The sequence below is a fragment of the Balaenoptera borealis genome (assembly GCF_965194805.1).
Source record: "Balaenoptera borealis genome assembly, chromosome: 20".
Taxonomy (NCBI): domain Eukaryota; kingdom Metazoa; phylum Chordata; class Mammalia; order Artiodactyla; family Balaenopteridae; genus Balaenoptera; species Balaenoptera borealis.
The window spans coordinates 51,179,873-51,198,909 of NC_138879.1; the positions used below are offsets into that span (position 1 = coordinate 51,179,873).

Consider the following 19,037-nt stretch of genomic DNA (forward strand, 5'->3'; position numbering starts at 1 on the left):
CTTTTAGTTTCACGATAGTCTTACTGATAACTAGGGCTCCATGGAAATACAGAAATTTTCATTAAAATTATGTAACAACTGCTCATATTTCTTGGTATAAATACAAAAATTCTATCTAAAACTTAAACAACTATCTGTAAGTCAACATTATCAAGACAAGTAAAACTTCACATTTTACACCTGACTTACCATCTATGACAGGACTGTTCACTAAGCAGCTGTGCTTAAGTCTTTCTAGTACCTGTGCTGTTGGAGTGCAGTAGCTTCAGCAGTTTCATGTAAGTAGATGCGTGCAAGCATAGGTTTCCTACAGAACTACAGCCTTTCTTACTCACCATTTTATTTTGAAGAACTGTAAATAAATGCACAGAGGTGGACAGAAAGGCATAAGTGAGTTACCTGACAGCAAATGTTAATGTTTGGTGAACTCTGTATTAATATTTAGAAAATAACATATTTGAATTGTGTTTGTTAATTATACTTTTAAAATGTATTTGAAAACTGAAGTCAGATTTTTAAATTCCCAAACCCCTGACATAGTGCCACAGTGTGAAGGTCCTGTAGACCTTGCATCACTTCCATCAACAGATATGTTTGTGGCCTGCTCAGGTGAATTCTCTCAGTTTTCTAATGGCTTCCTTGATATCATTAATGATTCCATTTGCAGATCCCAAGTGTCCCTCAAGATATCACTGTACTCATGAAGCTGGTGTACATAGTGTTGGGCTAACTTGGATTCATAAACTTCAGAAATTTCTTGGATCAGGTGAGTTTTTGCGCTTTTCAGTATGTTTCACAGATTCTATCAAAAAGTAGTTTGGAACAGAAAAATAATAGAGAAAATAAATGATACCAAAAGATAGTTCTTTGAAAAGATCAACAAAATTGACAAACCTATAGGTAAACTGACCAAGAAATAAAAAAGACTCAAATTAATTAGAAATGAAAGTGGGGATATTCCTGCTGGCCTTACAGAAATACAAGATTATAAGGATATACCAAGAATAAAAGATTATAAGGGAGTGTCAAGAACAATTGTATGCCAATTAGATAATGCAGATGAAATGGACAGATTCCTAGAAAGACACAAATTACCAAAACTGACTCAGAAAGAAATAGAAAATTTGAATAGACGTATATATAACAAGAGATTGAATCAGTAATCAAAAACTACCCAAAAAGAAAAGTTCAGGACAACATGGCTTCATATTTGAAGCATTAATACCAATTCTTCATAAACTCTTACAAAAAACAGAAAACACTTCCCTGATCACTCTATGAAGATAGTATTACCGTAATACCAAAACCAGACAAGGACATCCAAGAAAGGAAAACTAGAGACGAATCTCTCTTATGAATAGAGATGTAAAAAATCCTCAACAGAATACTAGCAAACCAAACCCAGCAACATATAAAAAGGATTATACACCACTAAGTGGGATTTATCCGAGGGATGTGAGATTACTTTAACATTGAGAAATCAATTGATATATCAATATTATACCATATCAATAGAATAAAGGGGAGTTCCCTGGCAGTCCAGTGGTTAGGACTCAGCGCTTTCACTGCCGGGGCCCGGGTTCTCAATCCCTGGGCCGGGAACTAAGATCCCGCCAGCTGCACGGCAGGGCCGTCCCCCCGCCCCACACACAAAAAATAGAATAAAGGACAAAAACTGTATGATCATCTCAACAGACACAGAAAACAGAAAAAGCATTTAGGAAAGTCCAACAGGCTTTCATGTTAAAAACACTAAATAAACTAGTAATAGAAAAGAACTTCCTCAGACTGAAAAAGGGTATCTATGAAAAACCCACAGCTAATACTATACTTAACAGAAAAAGACCAAGTGCTTTCTGTACTAGAATATTGCTGCTGTAGTAAATTACTACAAACTTAGTGTCTTTAAACAACACAGATCTATTACCTTGTAGTTCTGTAGGTTTGAAGTCCTAGAATGATCTCACTGGACAAAGCAGTGCTCCTTTCCAGAGGCTCTAAGGGAGAACCCACTGCCTGGCCTTTCCCAGCTTCTGCTGCCTGCCTTTGCGTCTAGTCCCCTTCCTCCGTCTTCAGAGTCTGCAGTGGTGGGACAGAGTTGAATCTTTCTCACCTTGCATAACCCTGACTTTCTCTTCTGCTTTCCTCTTTCACTTTTTTTTTTTTTTTTAATATTTATTTATTTTGGCTATGCCGGGTCTTAGTTGCAGGCACGTGGGATATTTAGTTGCAGCATGCGGACTTCTTAGTTGCAGCATGCGAACTCTCAGTTGCGGCATGCATGCGGGATCTAGTTCCCAGACCAGGGATCAAACCCAGGCCCCCTGCATTGGGAGCGTGGAGTCTTACCCACTGGACCACGAGGGAAGTCTTTCCTCTTTCACTTTTAAGGAAATTTGTGATAACACTGGGCCCACCCAAATAATCCAGGGTAATCTTCCTATTTCAAAGACATCTGATAGACAACTTTTTTTTTTAATTTTTTAAAAAATTTATTTTATTTATTTATTTATTTTTGGCTGCATTGGGTCTTCGTTGCTGCGCGCGGGCTTTCTCTAGTTGCGGCAAGTGGGGGCTACTCTTCGTTGCGGTGCACGGGCTTCTCATTGCGGTGGCTTCTCTTGTTGCTGAGCATGGGCTCTAGGCGCACAGTCTTCAGTAGTTGTGGCTCGTGGGCTCTAGAGCGCAGACTCAGTAGTTGTGGCACACGGGCTTAGTTGCTCCGCGGCATGTGGGATCTTCCTGGACCAGGGCTCGAACCTGTGTCCCCTGCATTGGCAGGCGAATTCTTAACCACTGAGCCACCAGGGAAGCCCTGGTAGACAATTTTAATTCCATCTGCAATCTTTATTCCCCTTTACCAGGTAGTCTAGCATATTCTCCCGGTTCTAGGGATTAAAACACAGACATCTTTGGGGAGTCCATCATTTTGCCTACTCCATTCCACCGTGGGGCCCCTAAACATTCACATCTGACAAAATACATTGTCCCTATAGCCACACAAAGTTCATAATGTCATCTAAAAGTCCTGAGCTCAAAAGTACTGCAATGTCATCATCTAAATCATTTAAATCAGTTATAGTTAGACTCTAAGTATAATCTACCCTGGGGCAAAATTACTCTCTATCTGTGGACCTATGAAACTAGAAAGTAGTTGTCTGCTCCCAGAACGCAATGTGGGGCAGGCATAGGTATCACTTATAGATATTCTAGTTCAAAAGGGGAGAAAATGGAATGGAAAAAGGAACCATAGGTTCCAAGAAATTTAAAAATCTAAATTCCATTGTGTTTCAAGGCCTGGGGATAATCCTCTGGGCTTGTAGCTCTGCCCTCTGAGTAATCCTTCATTTTTCAGGAAAGATAGTATTTGTTTGTAGTTGAGTAGTTTTATTAGCCTGTTTTCTGCCTGTAGAATTTTGAGGGTGGAACAGCCTTCTCTCATCCTCTGACCCTTTCAGTTCAAGCCGGTGGTATTTCTGTGTGTATAAAATTCTCAAGAACTTTTTGGGTCTCCTGTATATATCATGAGGAGTCACTATAGTAGAGGTTCATCCACTGTCTTCCTTATATAATCCCACCTCTATTTTTGGCTTCTGCTGAGACCTGAAGGATCTAAGTCATGCTCTTAATCTCGTCAAAGAGCCTTTTGTGTGACTGAATATTCTGACCTTTTGATCTTTCTGAGGTATTAGCAAAAGACTGAACAGTCACACCAGTGGCTTTTTCTCTAAAACATGTTTCCGGAAGGTCACTCTCTTAATTTTAGCATCTTTTGCCATCCACATAGGCTGTGAGAATTTCCTAGATCATCAAGTCCTTGTTCCATTTTAACAGTTCTTCCCTCAATTATATTTTCCTCACATTTTCCTGTAATCAGCAAGAAGAAATCAGACCACATCTTCAACACTTTGCTTAGAAATGTCTTCAGCTAAATGTCTGATTTAATTGTTATACAAGTTCTGCCTTCCACACTTTCCCCTTAAGATCAGGAACAAAAGGATGTCTGCTCTAGCCACTTCTATTCAACATTATAATGGGGGTTCTAGACAGGGAGATTAGCCAAGAAAATAAAATAAAACGTATCCAGATTAGAAAGGAAGAAGTAAAACTATATTCTCCAATGACACAATCTTTTACATAGTTAATTGTTAGGGCCCATTGAAAAACTGTTCAAACTAATAAATGAGTTCAGAGAGGTTGCAGGATACAAGATCAATAAACACATATCAGGTCTATTTCGGTGCACTAGCAGTGAACAATCTAAAAAGAAATTAAGAAAACTATTCCATTTACAATAGCATTAAAATGAACAAAATACTTAGGAATGAATTTAACAAAAGAAATGCAAAACACACTCTTAAAACTACAAAACAGGGACTTCCCTGGCAGTCCAGTGGTTAGGACTCCGTGCTTCCACTGCAGGGGGCACGGGTTCGATCCCTGGTCCGGGAGCTAAGATCCTGCGTGCTGCATGGCGTGGCCAATTAATTAATTAATTAATTAAGTCATTTTTAAAAAAACAACTATAAAACGTTTAAAGAAATAAGACCCTAAATAAATGAAAAACATCCCACGTGCATGGATCAGAAAACTTAATATTGTTAGATGGCAATACTCCCCAGATTGATATATAAATTCAGTGTAATTCCTATCAATATCCTAGCTGGCTTCTTTGCAGAAATTGACAAGCTGATCCTAAAATTCATATGGAATTGCAAATGATCTAGAATAGCGAAAACAATCTTGAAAAACAGGAACAAAGTTGGAGGACCCACACTTCCCAGCTTCAAAACTTACGAAGTTATGGTAATCAGGACAGCATGCTATTGGCATAAGGATACACATACAGGTCAATGAATAGAATTGAGAGTCCAGAAATATACCTTTACATTTACAGTAAGTTGGTTTCAACAAGGGTGCCAGAACAATTAAATGGGGGAAAGAATAGTCTTTTCAACAAATGGTGCTGGGACAAGTGTACATCTACACGCAAAAGAAAGAAATTGGACTATACCTCACACCATACACAAAAATGAACTCAAAATTGATCAAAGACTAAAATATAAGAACTAAAACTATAGAACGCTTAGAAGGAAACACTAAAGGCAACCCACAGAATGGGAGTAAATATTTCCAAATCATATATCTGATAATGGACTTGTGTCTAGCGTATACAAAGAATTCTTAGAACTCAATAATAGAAGGATAACCCAATGTTTTAAACAGACAAAATATTTTAATAGACATTGTTCCATTGATCATATACAAATAGCTAATAAGCACATGGAAACATGTTCAGTCATGGAAATGAGATACCACAAAACCACAAGATACCACTTCACACCCACTAAAATGGCTAGTATTTAAAAAGACAATTAACAAGTGTTGGAAAAATAGGGACACTCATGCACTGCTTATGGAAATGTAAAATGGTGCAGCCACTTTGGGAAGACAGTCTGGCAGTTCCTCAAATGATTCAACATAGAGTTAGTTACCATATGACCCAGCAGTTCTACTCCAGAGTATATACCCAAGAGAAATGAAAACATGTTCATACTTGGATAAAATTTCTAAATGAATGTTCATAGCAGCATTATTCATAATAGCCAAATAGCCAAGTGTCCATCAACTGATGATTAGATAAATGAAACGTGGTATGGCCATACAATGGAATATTATTCAACAACAGAAAGAGGAGGTGCTGGTAACTGCTCCAACATGGATGAACCTTGAAAACATGCTGCTAAGTGAAAGAAGCCAGTCACAGATAACTACACATGCTGTGTGATTCCATTTATATAAAGTATCCAGAACAGGCAAGTCCACAGAGACAGAAAGTAGACTATTGGTTGTTGCATAGGTCTGGGGCAATTGGCAGAAACTAGGAAGCGATTGCCAATGGGTATCATGGGGGTTTCTTTTTGGGTAACGAAAATATTCTAAATTTTTTGTGGTGATGGTTGTACAATTCTCTTAATATACTAAAAACCCGTTGAATGGTACAGTTTAAATGGTTGAGTTGTGTGGTATTGTGAATTACGTTTCAAAAAGCTGTTATAAAAATAAAATTGGTGTGGGTGAGGAAGAGAATGGAAGGGAATGATTTCTGGGATTGTTCTCCTGAATGAAACATTTCTGCATTTCTGACCAAGGAAAATCCACTTTCCTTCTTGAGACAGAAATCTAGACCCCTGTGGTAAGGAGATTTCTATGTCAGAGGCATAGCCTCTAAGAAGCAGTGGTCTGAGACAAGAACTTAACTGCATTTAACTAATATCGTCAGCATTTTAATTTGGAGACTTTTATTATTTAATTTATATATTGTGTTCTTTTGTAGACGAAGAAGATAAGGACAGTTTACAGGAACTAGCTACAGAACAGAAATGCTTTGTAGAACACATTCTTTGTACGAAGCCATTGCCATGCAGGTATGGACTTTCTCTCCCTTCTAAACACAGATAACAATTGTTGTTTCAGTAATTCAGGTATATATGTATATTACACTCCCATGCAGACATGATACTTCACCCCAAGGGTGTCTGGGCATCAGAAGCTCTCCTCTGCCCACAGCCATTCCACATTTTGTGTCCTCTGTCTGGGAGGTATATCCCCAGTCATAACCCCAGTCAGTCTTCACTTGCTGATTCTTTTCTGGTCTTAATGTCAGTTCATAAGAGGGTTCCCTTGATTTCCCAGAACCCCTTTGGGTTCTCCTATTATTCTTTTTCTTTGTAGCACATACTTAAATTGATATTTTTGTTTGTTTAATGTCTGTCACCACTACTAGAATATAAATGTTTCACGAAGGCAGAGACCATGTCTGTCTGTTTCATACTTTATACCGTCGCCTCACGTCTGTACACTCAGTGTCTGACAGGGTGCCTAGTAGATACTCAGTAAATATTTGATGAATAGAATAAAGGGAAATATCTAGAGTGACTCCCAGGTTTCTACCCGGGATAACGGTAGATGCGGTACCCTTCAGAAAAATTGGACATAGGAGAAAGTGGATGTGGGAAGACTCAAGATGGGTTAATGGGGGCACTTGGAGTCTTCTGTTCCAAAGGACATCCAAGTGGAGGAGCCCAGTAGGCAGTTGGACACGTAGGTCTGGAGCTGGGGGTGGTCTGGGCTAGGACAGTATGGATGTGGGAATTGTCAGCATTGGAGCCAGGACTCTGGTGAAGGTTCCCCAGGAAAGGGCCTCGAGTGAGTAGAGGACACCTGAGTGGAGAGTCTTGAGCAACACTTTCTTACAGGCAGTGAGTGGAGGATGAGGAGCCCAGCCCAGGAAGGAAACTTGAGTAAAAGGCGGCCAGAGAGACTGAAGGAGAACCCGGGGGAAGGGTGCCAGGGAGGAGGAGGTTTCAAAGAGGAGGCAGGGGAGCAGCATCAAATAAGTACGGCCGAGCGGTGAAGAGCGGTGAGGTGTCCAGATCTGGCAACGTGGGCGTTCATCGAGAACCACGCAGAAACGCTTTTGTGGGAGGGAGCGGATAGCACAGGTGAAAAGTGAATGGGAAAAATAATAAAATCTCATTTATAATATACACGTATATATAATATATACATTTCAAAAACAGGTAAAACTGTATTGCTTAGGAATGAATACATACATAGATAGGAAAGCTATAGAGCAAAACGAGAACATGAGTATCATACAAATCAAGTGGAAGGTTGTGATCAGGAGGTTCACACGGGAGGTCTCAGGCCCCTGTAGTGTTGTAATTCTTGGCCTGGACAGTGGTCACAGAGTGTATATATGCACTCTTCTGTATGTAGATTTCACACTAGAAATGCAGAAGAAAAATTTTTTCTGACCTCCCAGACTCCCCCTCACCACATTCCCCTCCCCTGCAAAAAAAAGGCCAATGAGAGATGTGGAAGGAGAAATACTACTGCAGGCTACTGCGAAAGACTGCTGGCTCTAAAGGGAAAGGAAGAGGGAGTAGGTTAAGGAGAGCTTGAAACTACAGTGGAGAGTGTTTTGAATGGAAGCGATGTCAGCTTGTTTATAAGCTGAGGGTAAACGGACAGTAGGGAGATTCTGTGGTTGCAGAGCTGACGGAGCAAATCTCAGAAGAGGCGAGAGGAGACGGCGTCAACAGTCTGGGCAGAAGTAAGCCGTGGGGGGGTTGAGCGCGTCGGCAGGAAAGACAGTTCCTGTCTGAGGCCCCGTTTTCACGTTCTTCAGTGAAGTAGAACCGAGACTGAGAGGGAGCCGCGTGCTGTGCACAGTACGTTAAGTCCTGTGACATAGATTCTGGCCTGCATTGAATTTTTAAGGTGAGAAAGACACTATTCAGTCAACAGTTTCTGAGCACCTAATCTGGGTTGGGTGCTCGGCTAGGCATGCAGAGGTAGCTGGAGCTTACGTGCGAGTTGGGAGAAAGACACATAAAGAACTGGCTTCCTCGTATCGTGGTAACTGCCGAGATTACAGTGAGCACCATGAGGCTGTGGGTTCCTGAGTGACCTGTAAGCGACGTCTGGCTGCTGAGTGACAGCTTGATTCAAACCGATCAGAGCTGTAAGTAATACAGGTTTCCAAGTCACCACCCCTGAGGTTACTGCACTGATACCATGTCCCACCCAACTGTCAGCCCAGCCCTGAGAGGGCCACAAACCTCAGCCATAGCATTGCCTTTGGACCCACTGCTTTTGCCGTCTTGTAGTTTAACTCTGGCTGTGTGTTCTTTCAGGCAGCCGGCTCCGATTCGAGGGTTCTGGATTGTCCCTGACATCCTGGGGCCTACGATGATCTGCATCACCAGTAACTACGAATGCGTCGTAAGGCCTTTACTGTACGTCCCACTTTGTATTCCCACACAGCTCTCGTTAATTCTGCAAAATCTAAGCTGGGAAGATGTCCTTAGTAACCGGACTGAAGATACATGGTTTATGCTTTGGCTTCTGACTTGAGGGTTGGAGGGGTGGTTATTTCTGTTGCTCCTGCCATCTCTGTAAGGATTTATTTTAGGCATAATTTCTGGCATCTCCTTTAGCTAGCGGAGAGTTAAGAGCTTTACCCAAGTGTGGAAAGAATACTAAAATACTGAACTCCATCATGAATACGAGTTAGATTTAATGATTTTTTTAACCACGCCACGTGGCATGCGGGATCTTAACTCCCAGACCAGGGATCGAACCCTCGCCCCCTGCAGTGGAAGCGCAGAGTCTTAACCACTGGACTGCCAGGGAGGTCCCTGATTTAATGATTTTAAACTTTATGTGCCAGGCTCAGAAGTAAGCCTCCGGCAATCAGAACAACCCTGCGCTAAGGACAGCACCGTTATCCTCATCTTGTAGAGGAGGGATCAGGGACAGAGAGGTTATGTACATGCCAGAGTCACAGGGAGCACGTAGAACTGGGCTGCAAAGACCGGGCTTTCTGACTTCAAAGTCCAGTTTCTCCATCTCTGCCAGCCTCATAGGGACATCACAGAATATGTAGACTCTGGAAGAAAGGTGGTATATAGCTGAACTCATAACCCTTGTTCCCCTTAAGGAACCCATATTAAGCTATAAGTACCGTTTTCAACAGCTCTGGAAGGTCATTCTGAGTTTTATAAATGCAGGAATAGGAGTCTCTAACAAGCCACTGGAGTACTGGAACACTAGACCCCTTTCCCCCCAGTGTCTTGGTGTCATTTGTGAAAGCATGTGCTTCTAGGTATTGACATAGTTTAAAACACTGGCATTAATTTACTCTCCTTAGAAGAATTTCCATACTCTTTGAGAAGTGACATCATTTGGAAAAGAAAATAATTCACTATCAATTTTGTGATATTTATACTACAAGAGACTAAAAACTAGCAAGACTGAACAAAAGTAATAAAGTCACTACAAAAAACTGCCTTTTTGCCTGTTGCCTCGGCATGTTTTTAAAATCCTACCCTACCTTTAGTAAAGTAAGACCTAGTCATACTAGGATACTTCAGAATAAAAACATGAATCCCAAAGGGGAAAAAAACTCCTGAATATTAGTTACCTAGATACCTTCAAATCATGTTTCTGCCAACTCTCTGAAATACAAGTTGTCTATGAAGTAATGTTATTAACAAACTCCCAGATGTGAATTATTGCAAAGTAAGTCATTGGCCATGCTGTTAAAGTTTGCAATCTTTCAAGCTTTCTGAAATTGCCATTGAGAGTATTTGTAACACTTTATAGTTTCTTATATCCTCAGAATTCTGGATGAATGTGATTTAGGTTTTCCTATACTTACAGCAAGTCACTCCATGGTAAATTTTATTTTATTTTTTTATTTTGCAGAAGCACAGTCCATCCAGCGTCTCCTCCCCTGCTTTGTACCCGAGACGATGTTGAAGTGGCACAGTCTCCCCTCCGTATTCTGGCTGAAACCCCGGATTCCTTTGAAAAACATATTAGAAGCATTCTGCAACGTAGTGTTGCAAATCCAGCATTTTTGAAGTATGTAATTTAGGGCGTATCCGTTTTAAAAACTGGCTCCCTTCTCTGTTTTGTAATTACTCTGCAGCCTGTCCTCAGCTATTTCTTTTCATATACTTTTTACTATGTTGGAGTTGGAAGAAACACAGGGCATATTTAATCAGCTAGTGAGAACAGAGAGAGAATACATAGATATGGAGGCATCTGAGAAAGATAAACAGGAAGTGTAAAAAGACGTGAGTCTGTCTTCAGTTGTTTTACTCAGCTAAGCAAAGTAATGACAGAAATTTTTTTTTTTTTAAGATCATCTGAAAAAGATACGGCTCCTCCTCCCGAAGAATGCCTTCAGCTCATCAGCAGAGCCACCCAGGTGTTCAGAGAACAGTACATTCTTAAACAGGACCTGGCAAAGGAGGAGATTCAGCGGAGGTAGGATGGCCTCTGTTCACATACCAGTCGGTCCCTGGCTGGTGGCTGACACTGTATAATGGCCTAGACCTGGCTTTTGATTAAATTTCTTTTTGTTCTTGAAGGGTCAAATTGTTATGTGACCAAAAAAAGAAACAACTAGAAGATCTCAATTATTGTCGAGAGGAGAGGTAAGTGCCAAGACAAGGGAGAAAAAAAAATAGTTCAGCTAGACTGGAACTGTGTCTCACCCTAAGATACTGAACCACATTAGTTGGCTTCACCATCAAGGTGCACCTCTAGAGACTCTTGCTTTTTATGCCATTAGGAAAAGTCTGCGGGAAATGGCCGAGCGCTTAGCTGACAAATATGAGGAAGCCAAGGAAAAACAAGAAGATATCATGACCAGGTCAGTGGGCTGTGTAATTGTATAACATTCAGTTCCCTACTCAGGTCAGGTACTACTAGTGTTATTAAGTTCTCGGGTGCTAGATACTCCCTCTGAGGTGTATTCTACGGAAGACAGTGCAGCGATGCTTTCCCCAAACCCGTCCTGTGGAGGCCTCCTTCACAGACACCAGATTCCTAAATTAGGAGCTTTAGTTAGGATTGTGTTCCTCCTAAGGAGCCGAGATCTTAAGCTGAGATGTTTGCTTACCTCTTCTACAGGATGAAAAAAGTACTTCACAGTTTTCACTCTCAGCTCCCAGTTCTCTCTGACAGTGAGAGAGACATGAAGAAAGAATTACAGCTGATACCTGATCAACTTCGACATTTGGGCAACGCCATCAAACAGGTAGGAATGGGTACAAGGTGGCTACCTTTGGTACTTCTTAAAGTGTTCCTTCTACAGAAAATAATTTTATAAAATGTAAAAAGAATAGACTAAAATAGATACTATGAAAATGTACAGCAAACCATAGCTAAAGTGTCTGTGTTCTGTTTGATACTTAAGGTTACTATGAAAAAAGACTATCAACAACGAAAGATGGAAAAGGTACTAAGTCCTCAAAAGCCCACCATTACTCTCAGCGCCTACCAGCGAAAATGCATTCAGTCCATCCTGAAGGAGGAGTAAGTACCAATCAGCTATTAGTGCGAGGTAGTTTTTTCTTTGCAAAATGCCAAAATCAACCTTTCTTTGCCCAGATAAGACCACTTGACATTTGCGGGTCAAGTAATTACCAGGACTTGACGGTGATAGATATGGACTTAATAGATGAGTATAGTGAGAGGGTCAAAAAGGATGTCTTTCTTTATAATTTTGTTGTGTGGTCAAGGTATTCCCCAGTGAATATGTTCAAAAATATTTCCAGCAGTTCCACTACTATATTTGCTGCCGCTAGCCTTAAATGAATTACCATTACTATCCATCTGAAACCTTTAGCCGTTAATTCTAGCAGAGCACTTCTAAGATACTTCAGTATTACTAAGTTCTTACGAATCAATATTAATGGTTTATTCATCTGTTGTATTACCCAAAGTGAGTAACTTTATGATTTTACAGGGGTGAGCACATAAGAGAAATGGTGAAGCAAATTAACGATATCCGAAATCATGTAAACTTCTGACACCACCAGGAACAGATTCACACCTGAAATTAACACAAGTGAAGGCTTAAACTCATTGTAAAACGAACAGGTAGCGTTATCTAATTTATAAAGAGGCATTTTAAAGGATGAACTTTGGTGTGGTTGTTCATCACTTTTTATACTTTACTTGTTTTATAATTAATTATTGAATAAATGCTTTTATTTAAAAATTGGATTGTGGTTTATATACAGGCTCAAGTATATGATTGTATTCAGCAAGGGCCTAGGATTTAAAAGAAAAAAAAAAGTGCCCAAGACTTTCAGCTGCACACTGCCAGACCTCCATGAACCCTACTGAGTTTTCTTGATATTTGAACAAGAATAAAAGCTGCATTTTAACGTAGCAGCACCAGAAATATGACTCTGAAGAGGGACAGAACCCTAGAACTCAAAGGAAAAGGCCACACAGTATACTAGACAGCAGCTTTTTTAATTTGAACACTTTCTTAAGGACACACCTTCAGTACAGTTAACAAATGGTTATACCTGAAACCTGCTCAGAGCAGAACTCGGTATCCACAATTGCAAGGCCACTGCTGGCTCACTTCCTCGACAGGCAGTATTTCCTTTCAGAGCTGAGTTCGGCTGTGCTCTGTGTCCCAATACATGTCACTGAGTGGGTATGAGGTGCACATGTAGGATCTCAAATGGAGAAACAAATAGCTTGGTATACAGTATATGATTTTGTCTTTTAGCATTAGGTAATATTTTTATACCTGCCAATGAGTTCTGAAAGGTAATACTGTACCTGCCTAGAAATGGCTGAGTGACTGCCAATTAAAAGCCACATACATGGTAAGGTGGTAGGTTACAGGTAAGAGGTAAATCAGGTTAGACATGCGTGAGAACACGTGTACACAGACTGAATACAAGTGCAGGAACACTCGTGAAACCCAGCTGACCTTTTCTTTTGTCTTGAAGGGCTAAACACTACCTTCTAAATCAGTTTCCCATTTATAAAGAAAACCCAGTTTAAAGAAGTGTTTCATACCAGAAGTAGAGATTGTTAACAAAACCTAGTCTCAGTTTGGGTTTTTCTAGCATATTTTTCTCAAAAAAGTGGGTTCCAACAATTTGCATCTGCCACTGTAGAGAGTGCTAACAGTTTCCTAATCATGAATTTTATGGGCCCAGGACCGTCTTACGGAGAAAAACATCAGCATCAGCAAGGTACCCAGTCTCAGCCAAGCAGTTCCCTGGGAGTTGTAGTTCAGTTCGTTCCGGAAGGTTATGAATTATCCATCTTGATTTATGGTGCCAATTTTAATAATCTGAAACAAATTAGCTTGGAGTTTATCCAAGGGACTAGTCTGACACTTATGTAATTTAAAGTGATTGTATTTTTGGAATTAATAAAATTCCCTGTAACTCAATCAATCAGGATACATGTTTCCTTTAAAGGAAACAGAGTAGTACTTTATACAAAGGGACTTTAAACCAACTAAAATAATGTTTCATGCATGCAAGCCTATAGCACTATTTCCATAATTAGTGTTTACTTTCAAAATTCATAATCATGAATGTAAGACTACAGCAATAGCCCAAGGAATGAGGTATGTAGGCCTTACCTTGTCCTGTCCTATGGAAGACAGAAATAAAGATCTTTAGGGCTAGTCCATTATGACTTCATTTATAACAAAGACAATTCAAGTTGTAGCTTTATGTGAGCCAAACAATCTACTCAATCCACTTAATTTCCATATGGTTCCTTCAAGTACTCTGCCATTACACAACACCAATCACAAAAATTTGAAAACAACAGTTTTACTTTGGAACCATCTGTATGATGAATCGCACAGTGTAGTCTTCCACTGGCTAACAGTACTGCAGGTAAACAGTGAATATAAATCCATCCTTGTGCTTTCTGCAACACTTCATAAGGCTACGGCAAAGACAACCTGTTCATTGAAGCTTTATCCACACAGGAAAGGAATCTAACCTCATAGAAATGACAAAGCAGATTTCCAAACTGATCAACTAACTGGGTTTTCCCCAACTTCACCACAAGCATTATCACACTCCAGGTCTAAAATATAAAAGAAAAGTACAAAATAGGCATCTGCCAAACCTAGTTATCACCATTTTTGTATTTGACACTTTTGAAACAAGTACGTACTCAGGCCCACTGACTCGAGTTGAAAATAAAATAAGCAGCAGACTTATAAATTTATACTAGCTGTTGTCAGACATAGCTTGTTTTATTAATATTTTTTTCCACTGATCCAATAACTAAACTAAAACAGTTTTCAAAAGAGTAGATGGTGCCAGTTCAGCTTGACCCTGGTACCTGTGAGTCCACGAAACTTACCCAGGTAGCAGGAAAAGTGCTTCCAAACAGTTTCTTGTGCTTTTCCTTTAACCTCAACTTCCAATACATATAGCCCCAGCCAAGTTTGCAAATCCTCATAATTAGTTCGGTTCCAATTCAATTGAATTGGTTGTCTGCCACCGTCTTATGGTTCTCAGGCAAGTTTCAGTAGCATTTAAGGTCCTCCAATGCAAGATAAAATGGTTAAAAAAAAAATACACTGAGCTAGGAAATACAGTCACTAGCCAGTGGGCTGCTTTCAAACTTCATATTTTAATATAAAATATTCATACGGCATACTCCACCTCTGTCTGCTAGCTGAATACTGTTACTGATGAACTCTAGACAACAGAAACAAATTCTCTCTTCCAACAGCTATGAACAGGAAATGCCATTTCAAACACTACTGGGACGGTGCTGTAGGGCAGGGAAATGTTGACTAAAGCAGGCAAGGAAACGGCACTTCCTCCATCACCGAATCTGACCCCACACCCACTGGAGTCAGGTCTGGAGTCTGGTTCCCAGTTGAAAGGTCTTTCCTGCTGCAAATCACCCTGGCTGTGTGCTGCTCCCGCGCTGCACGGTCTGCCCACTAGAATTAAGCATTTCTCCAGTCTTCCTTTTTCTGTGTGTGACTTCTTCTTCAGTTAAGAGTTAAATAATAATTAATGTTGCTCTAAAGATGAGTTAAAAACCCAAAGTGCAGGCTAGAGTCCTGCCATGAGGGTGTCATGTCTCAGGGAGCTGGTTAATGTCTGTCAGTTTGGTATCGTTCAGAATTGCCCGGATTCTCTCCAAGGAGTCTGCTTGCCGGATCCGCTCTAATTGCACCTAGAGAAATAATGCAGCGAGGTAAGTGCAGACGGCTCCTGCCTAGACCTCTGGTTCACTCTGGCTGGTTTAGCTGAGATGGAGATTAACTCACCAGAGACTAGTCACTTCAAAGGAAAGAGGCAGCAAGAACAATTAAATTCAAAAAACAATTCTCAAAAGCTGCTGTGTAACAGACCCAGTATAAGGTGCTGGGACTATGGAGATGAATGAGACCTGATCCTTGACCTCTGAGAACCCACAGTTCAGTTGGGGGAAAAGAACAAGCTTACATGGAGTTTTAGCACAATATACTAAATGTCACTATACCAGCCTGCGGACCTAGAGAGGGTTCCACAAGGAGGACAAAGCTAAGCAGGGCCCTGGAAGAAAGGAGCAAGGGGGCCATGCTTCCAGAGGGAACACATGCTGTGGGCAAGGAACCACAAGTAGTTTTTAAAAATTAGAACATAGAATATAAAATGTAAGGCAGAGAGATGGACAAAACGCAGGGATAGGCCTGGCTGGGAAGAGCCTTACGTGCTATGCTAAGGACTTTATATTTTACCCTTAAGGGCCAGCAAGGAAGAGGAAAAGGGAAAGAAAGGGGGACAAGTCTGAGGTATAAACCAGGTTTCCAGCTTAAATGACCAGGAGCTGGGGCAGGGGCAGCCATAATTTCTAATCCTCTGGCTACTGTCAGTGGGCCAGTCAGGGATTAGCAAATTCTCCTGGGTAACAAGAACCCCAAAAGTGCCTCCTCAGTGTTCTGTCTAGGGGTTCCCCAAATGCCTCACCTGAAGGGTCTGAGAAAGCTTTACAAAGTCTCTCTGGACTTGTTCACTGACATCTAGTTCTGTCTGCAACCTCTGAGCTTTGTTCTTCTCTTCAAACATTAGTTGTTCAACAGTAACCTAAAAAAATACAAGTTTTGAATGAGGATTAATGCTGGAGAGCCATAGGTCAAATCACTCAGGAAGTCTAGGCACTTGTCATTTCCTACTACTAGAGAGGAAAGGTGGGTGCCCATCACATTCCTGTATCCTGTGAGTCTCCCTTTGTCTCTGTCTTTACAGGGCAAGGGTGCACATTGCCTAAGCTACTTGCTCTAGGTCCTAAAATGAGCTGAGTATGAGAGCCAAATTAAAAATGAATGAAAGTGCTGCGCTCCACCCCTCACCCCCAGCAGCCTGGTGACAATGATTAATCATCAAAAAGCAGCTGCCGTAAGATCAGTAGCTGTCATAGCAACAGGACAGGATCTTTAGGGATTTCCTCTGACAACCACAGCAGTCAAGCATCTGCCAGGAAAATTCTCAATGAATATGCCTTAGGCAGCCCCAGCTATCCTCCCCAGTCTTCCTTACAGGGAAACTCTTCAGCAGGACTCCCTGTGTGGGAGCCTTTCTAAAAACAGGACTATTAACACATACACAACATTTTTACACTTAAAGGTTAGATCACAGCCCACCAAAACCAAACTTCCCCCACAGTTAGCCCCATGCACTTTTATTCTAACAGGACTAATCAGAATTTAGGCAGCAAATATGGTTCAGTGCAATATTTCATAAATCAGTCAAATGGAATGACACTTCCAAAGCAGTGCTTCTGGCTATGGCAGTGCCAAGTTTGGTTCGTGGCCTTTAGCTCAATGCCTAAAAAGCCAGTTAAGCCTGTGACACAGACCTCCAGAGCTGGCAGTGTGCACATCTGACCCAACTCTGAAGAGATAAAGTCATTCCATTTTCTTTCTGCGAGTGGAGAGTCTTGCCAACTTTCAGAAGGTGGCACTATTCAAAGCAGCAGGGTTTTTTTTTTTAAACAGTGAAGATGTGATTCTACATTCTTCACACTTTTTCATGAAACTACCAACAAAAATGTCACCTTAGCAGCAGTTTCTTTCTTTAACTGTTCTTCCAAAGTGATCTTCATCTCCTGAAGGCTCTCAAGCTGTTGAGACTTCTCTCTTAAGGTGGACTCCAACTGTGAAATTAAAAAGGGAAAAGCTGAAACACACAGAAACTCCCTACAGGTCACAGCACACCTGCCTGGAGGGGCCTGCAGCCTGGAGAAACGCACCCAAGCTCGCGTCCTCCTAGGCCCTGGATACTGGCTATGCTTGGAATGCTCTTCTTACCCTTTGACATCTGTGGATCTTCTATTGATTCTTCAAGACCTATTCTTTCTCTTAGTAAACGTTTATTAGGCACCTCCTATGTTCTAAGGCCTGGGGATGGAAAAATCAGGAGAGACAGACATGTAAGTTAACTATGCCATGTGAACATGGATGAAGCAGCACTTAATTCTGCCAGAAAAGTTGGGAAGGGCTTCCTTGAAGAGATGACATCTGACCCTTAAAGGGTGGTAAGGGGGAGAAGGTGGAGAGAGATACTCCAAAAAGAGGAAGTTGACGTATAAAAAAATGAGTTAAAGAACTGAGGTGAGCTCTTGCTACATTACAGCACAGAGTGCTGGGGCCCTGGAGGCGAAGGCCGGAAAGGCAGTGGTGAGGCATGAGATCCCAGCTGGGCTAAGGAATATAGATAAAGGGAACTACAGAAGGGTTTTAAACCAGACTGGCTCACAGTCAAGTTTATAATCACCTCGGTTTCAATATGAAAATGAAATCTGAAGAGGATAAATTTTGGAGGCCGGGAAAGAAGTCAGGCTGTTACAATGCGCCAGGTGAGCACTGAAGTTGACCCAAACAGTGGCAGAGGGAGTGGGAAAGATGGGACACGTTGGAACACTGGCGACTTTTGCCAGTGTAACCTGATAGCACAGTGGGAGCCAAAGCCAGATTGTAGTGGGCTGAGGAGTGACTGGGAGGTCGGGCAGTGGAGATGACTCTTTCAAGAACTCTGGGTATAGAAGGAAGAAGAAGGACTGGTAGCTGGAGAAAGAAGTACAATCCAAAGAGAAACTTTTCCCCTCTTACCGGGAGACCTCTGAGATTGGTTATGCATAATGGAAAAGACAAAGAGGTAGAAGTTCAAGGCCCATACTGGAAGGGGAAGATGGAGAGGATGCCAGGAAAAGATGTGAGGGACTCAGTCAAAGCACATGTGCAGTGACAGAAGACTAGTCAGAAACAGGTCATCCTTTCCTCTGAAGAAGCAAGAAAGAGAAGGCTGGGAAGAAAAATAAGAGAACATGTAACTGAGGAGCCAAGAAGCTGAAGGTAGGTCCTGCTTATGACAGGAGTACAAGGCCATCACGTGCCATCATGAGGAGGTGAGGTGAGTGGTGACTGAAACATCCACCGTGAGGAATGGAAAGGAGCAACTAAAAGCAAATGAAAGGCTACGGAGCAGCACCTGGCAGCAGGAGCACGCAGTGTTACTCATTCCAGTGGAACCAGCAGCTGGGGGCAGAGGCACAGAAGGGGGACACCAGGATTAATCCAGGGTTAGGCGGTATCAAGTGAGGGTAGCACAAGAACAAGCAATCAGGGGGCTTGCAGGCGTTAGTGGGAGACTAGTTGAAGAGGCAAGCCATGTCAGATG

General features: G+C 41.4%; 2 protein-coding genes across 4 annotated transcripts in view; one reads left to right on the forward strand and one right to left on the reverse strand.

Moving 5' to 3' along the window:
* NUP88 (nucleoporin 88) overlaps positions 1 to 12,583 on the forward strand; it is a 29,789-nt gene extending 17,206 nt beyond the window's left edge. For both annotated transcript variants that reach the window (XM_082370625.1, XM_082370626.1), the window contains exons 9-18: positions 668 to 766; positions 6,338 to 6,428; positions 8,703 to 8,804; positions 10,276 to 10,434; positions 10,717 to 10,842; positions 10,947 to 11,012; positions 11,150 to 11,230; positions 11,491 to 11,617; positions 11,777 to 11,895; positions 12,329 to 12,583. In XM_082370625.1, coding sequence (XP_082226751.1) covers positions 668 to 766; positions 6,338 to 6,428; positions 8,703 to 8,804; positions 10,276 to 10,434; positions 10,717 to 10,842; positions 10,947 to 11,012; positions 11,150 to 11,230; positions 11,491 to 11,617; positions 11,777 to 11,895; positions 12,329 to 12,392 — 1,034 coding nt within the window. In that variant the 3' untranslated portion in view covers positions 12,393 to 12,583. The remainder of the gene's footprint in view (positions 1 to 667; positions 767 to 6,337; positions 6,429 to 8,702; positions 8,805 to 10,275; positions 10,435 to 10,716; positions 10,843 to 10,946; positions 11,013 to 11,149; positions 11,231 to 11,490; positions 11,618 to 11,776; positions 11,896 to 12,328) is intronic.
* A 241-nt stretch (positions 12,584 to 12,824) lies between these two features.
* RABEP1 (rabaptin, RAB GTPase binding effector protein 1) overlaps positions 12,825 to 19,037 on the reverse strand; it is a 103,485-nt gene continuing 97,272 nt past the window's right edge. For both annotated transcript variants that reach the window (XM_082370606.1, XM_082370605.1), the window contains 3 exons: positions 17,416 to 17,514; positions 16,329 to 16,445; positions 12,825 to 15,552 (listed from right to left, as the gene is read on the reverse strand). In XM_082370606.1, the coding sequence (XP_082226732.1) occupies positions 15,451 to 15,552; positions 16,329 to 16,445; positions 17,416 to 17,514 (318 nt within the window). In that variant the 3' untranslated portion in view covers positions 12,825 to 15,450. The remainder of the gene's footprint in view (positions 15,553 to 16,328; positions 16,446 to 17,415; positions 17,515 to 19,037) is intronic.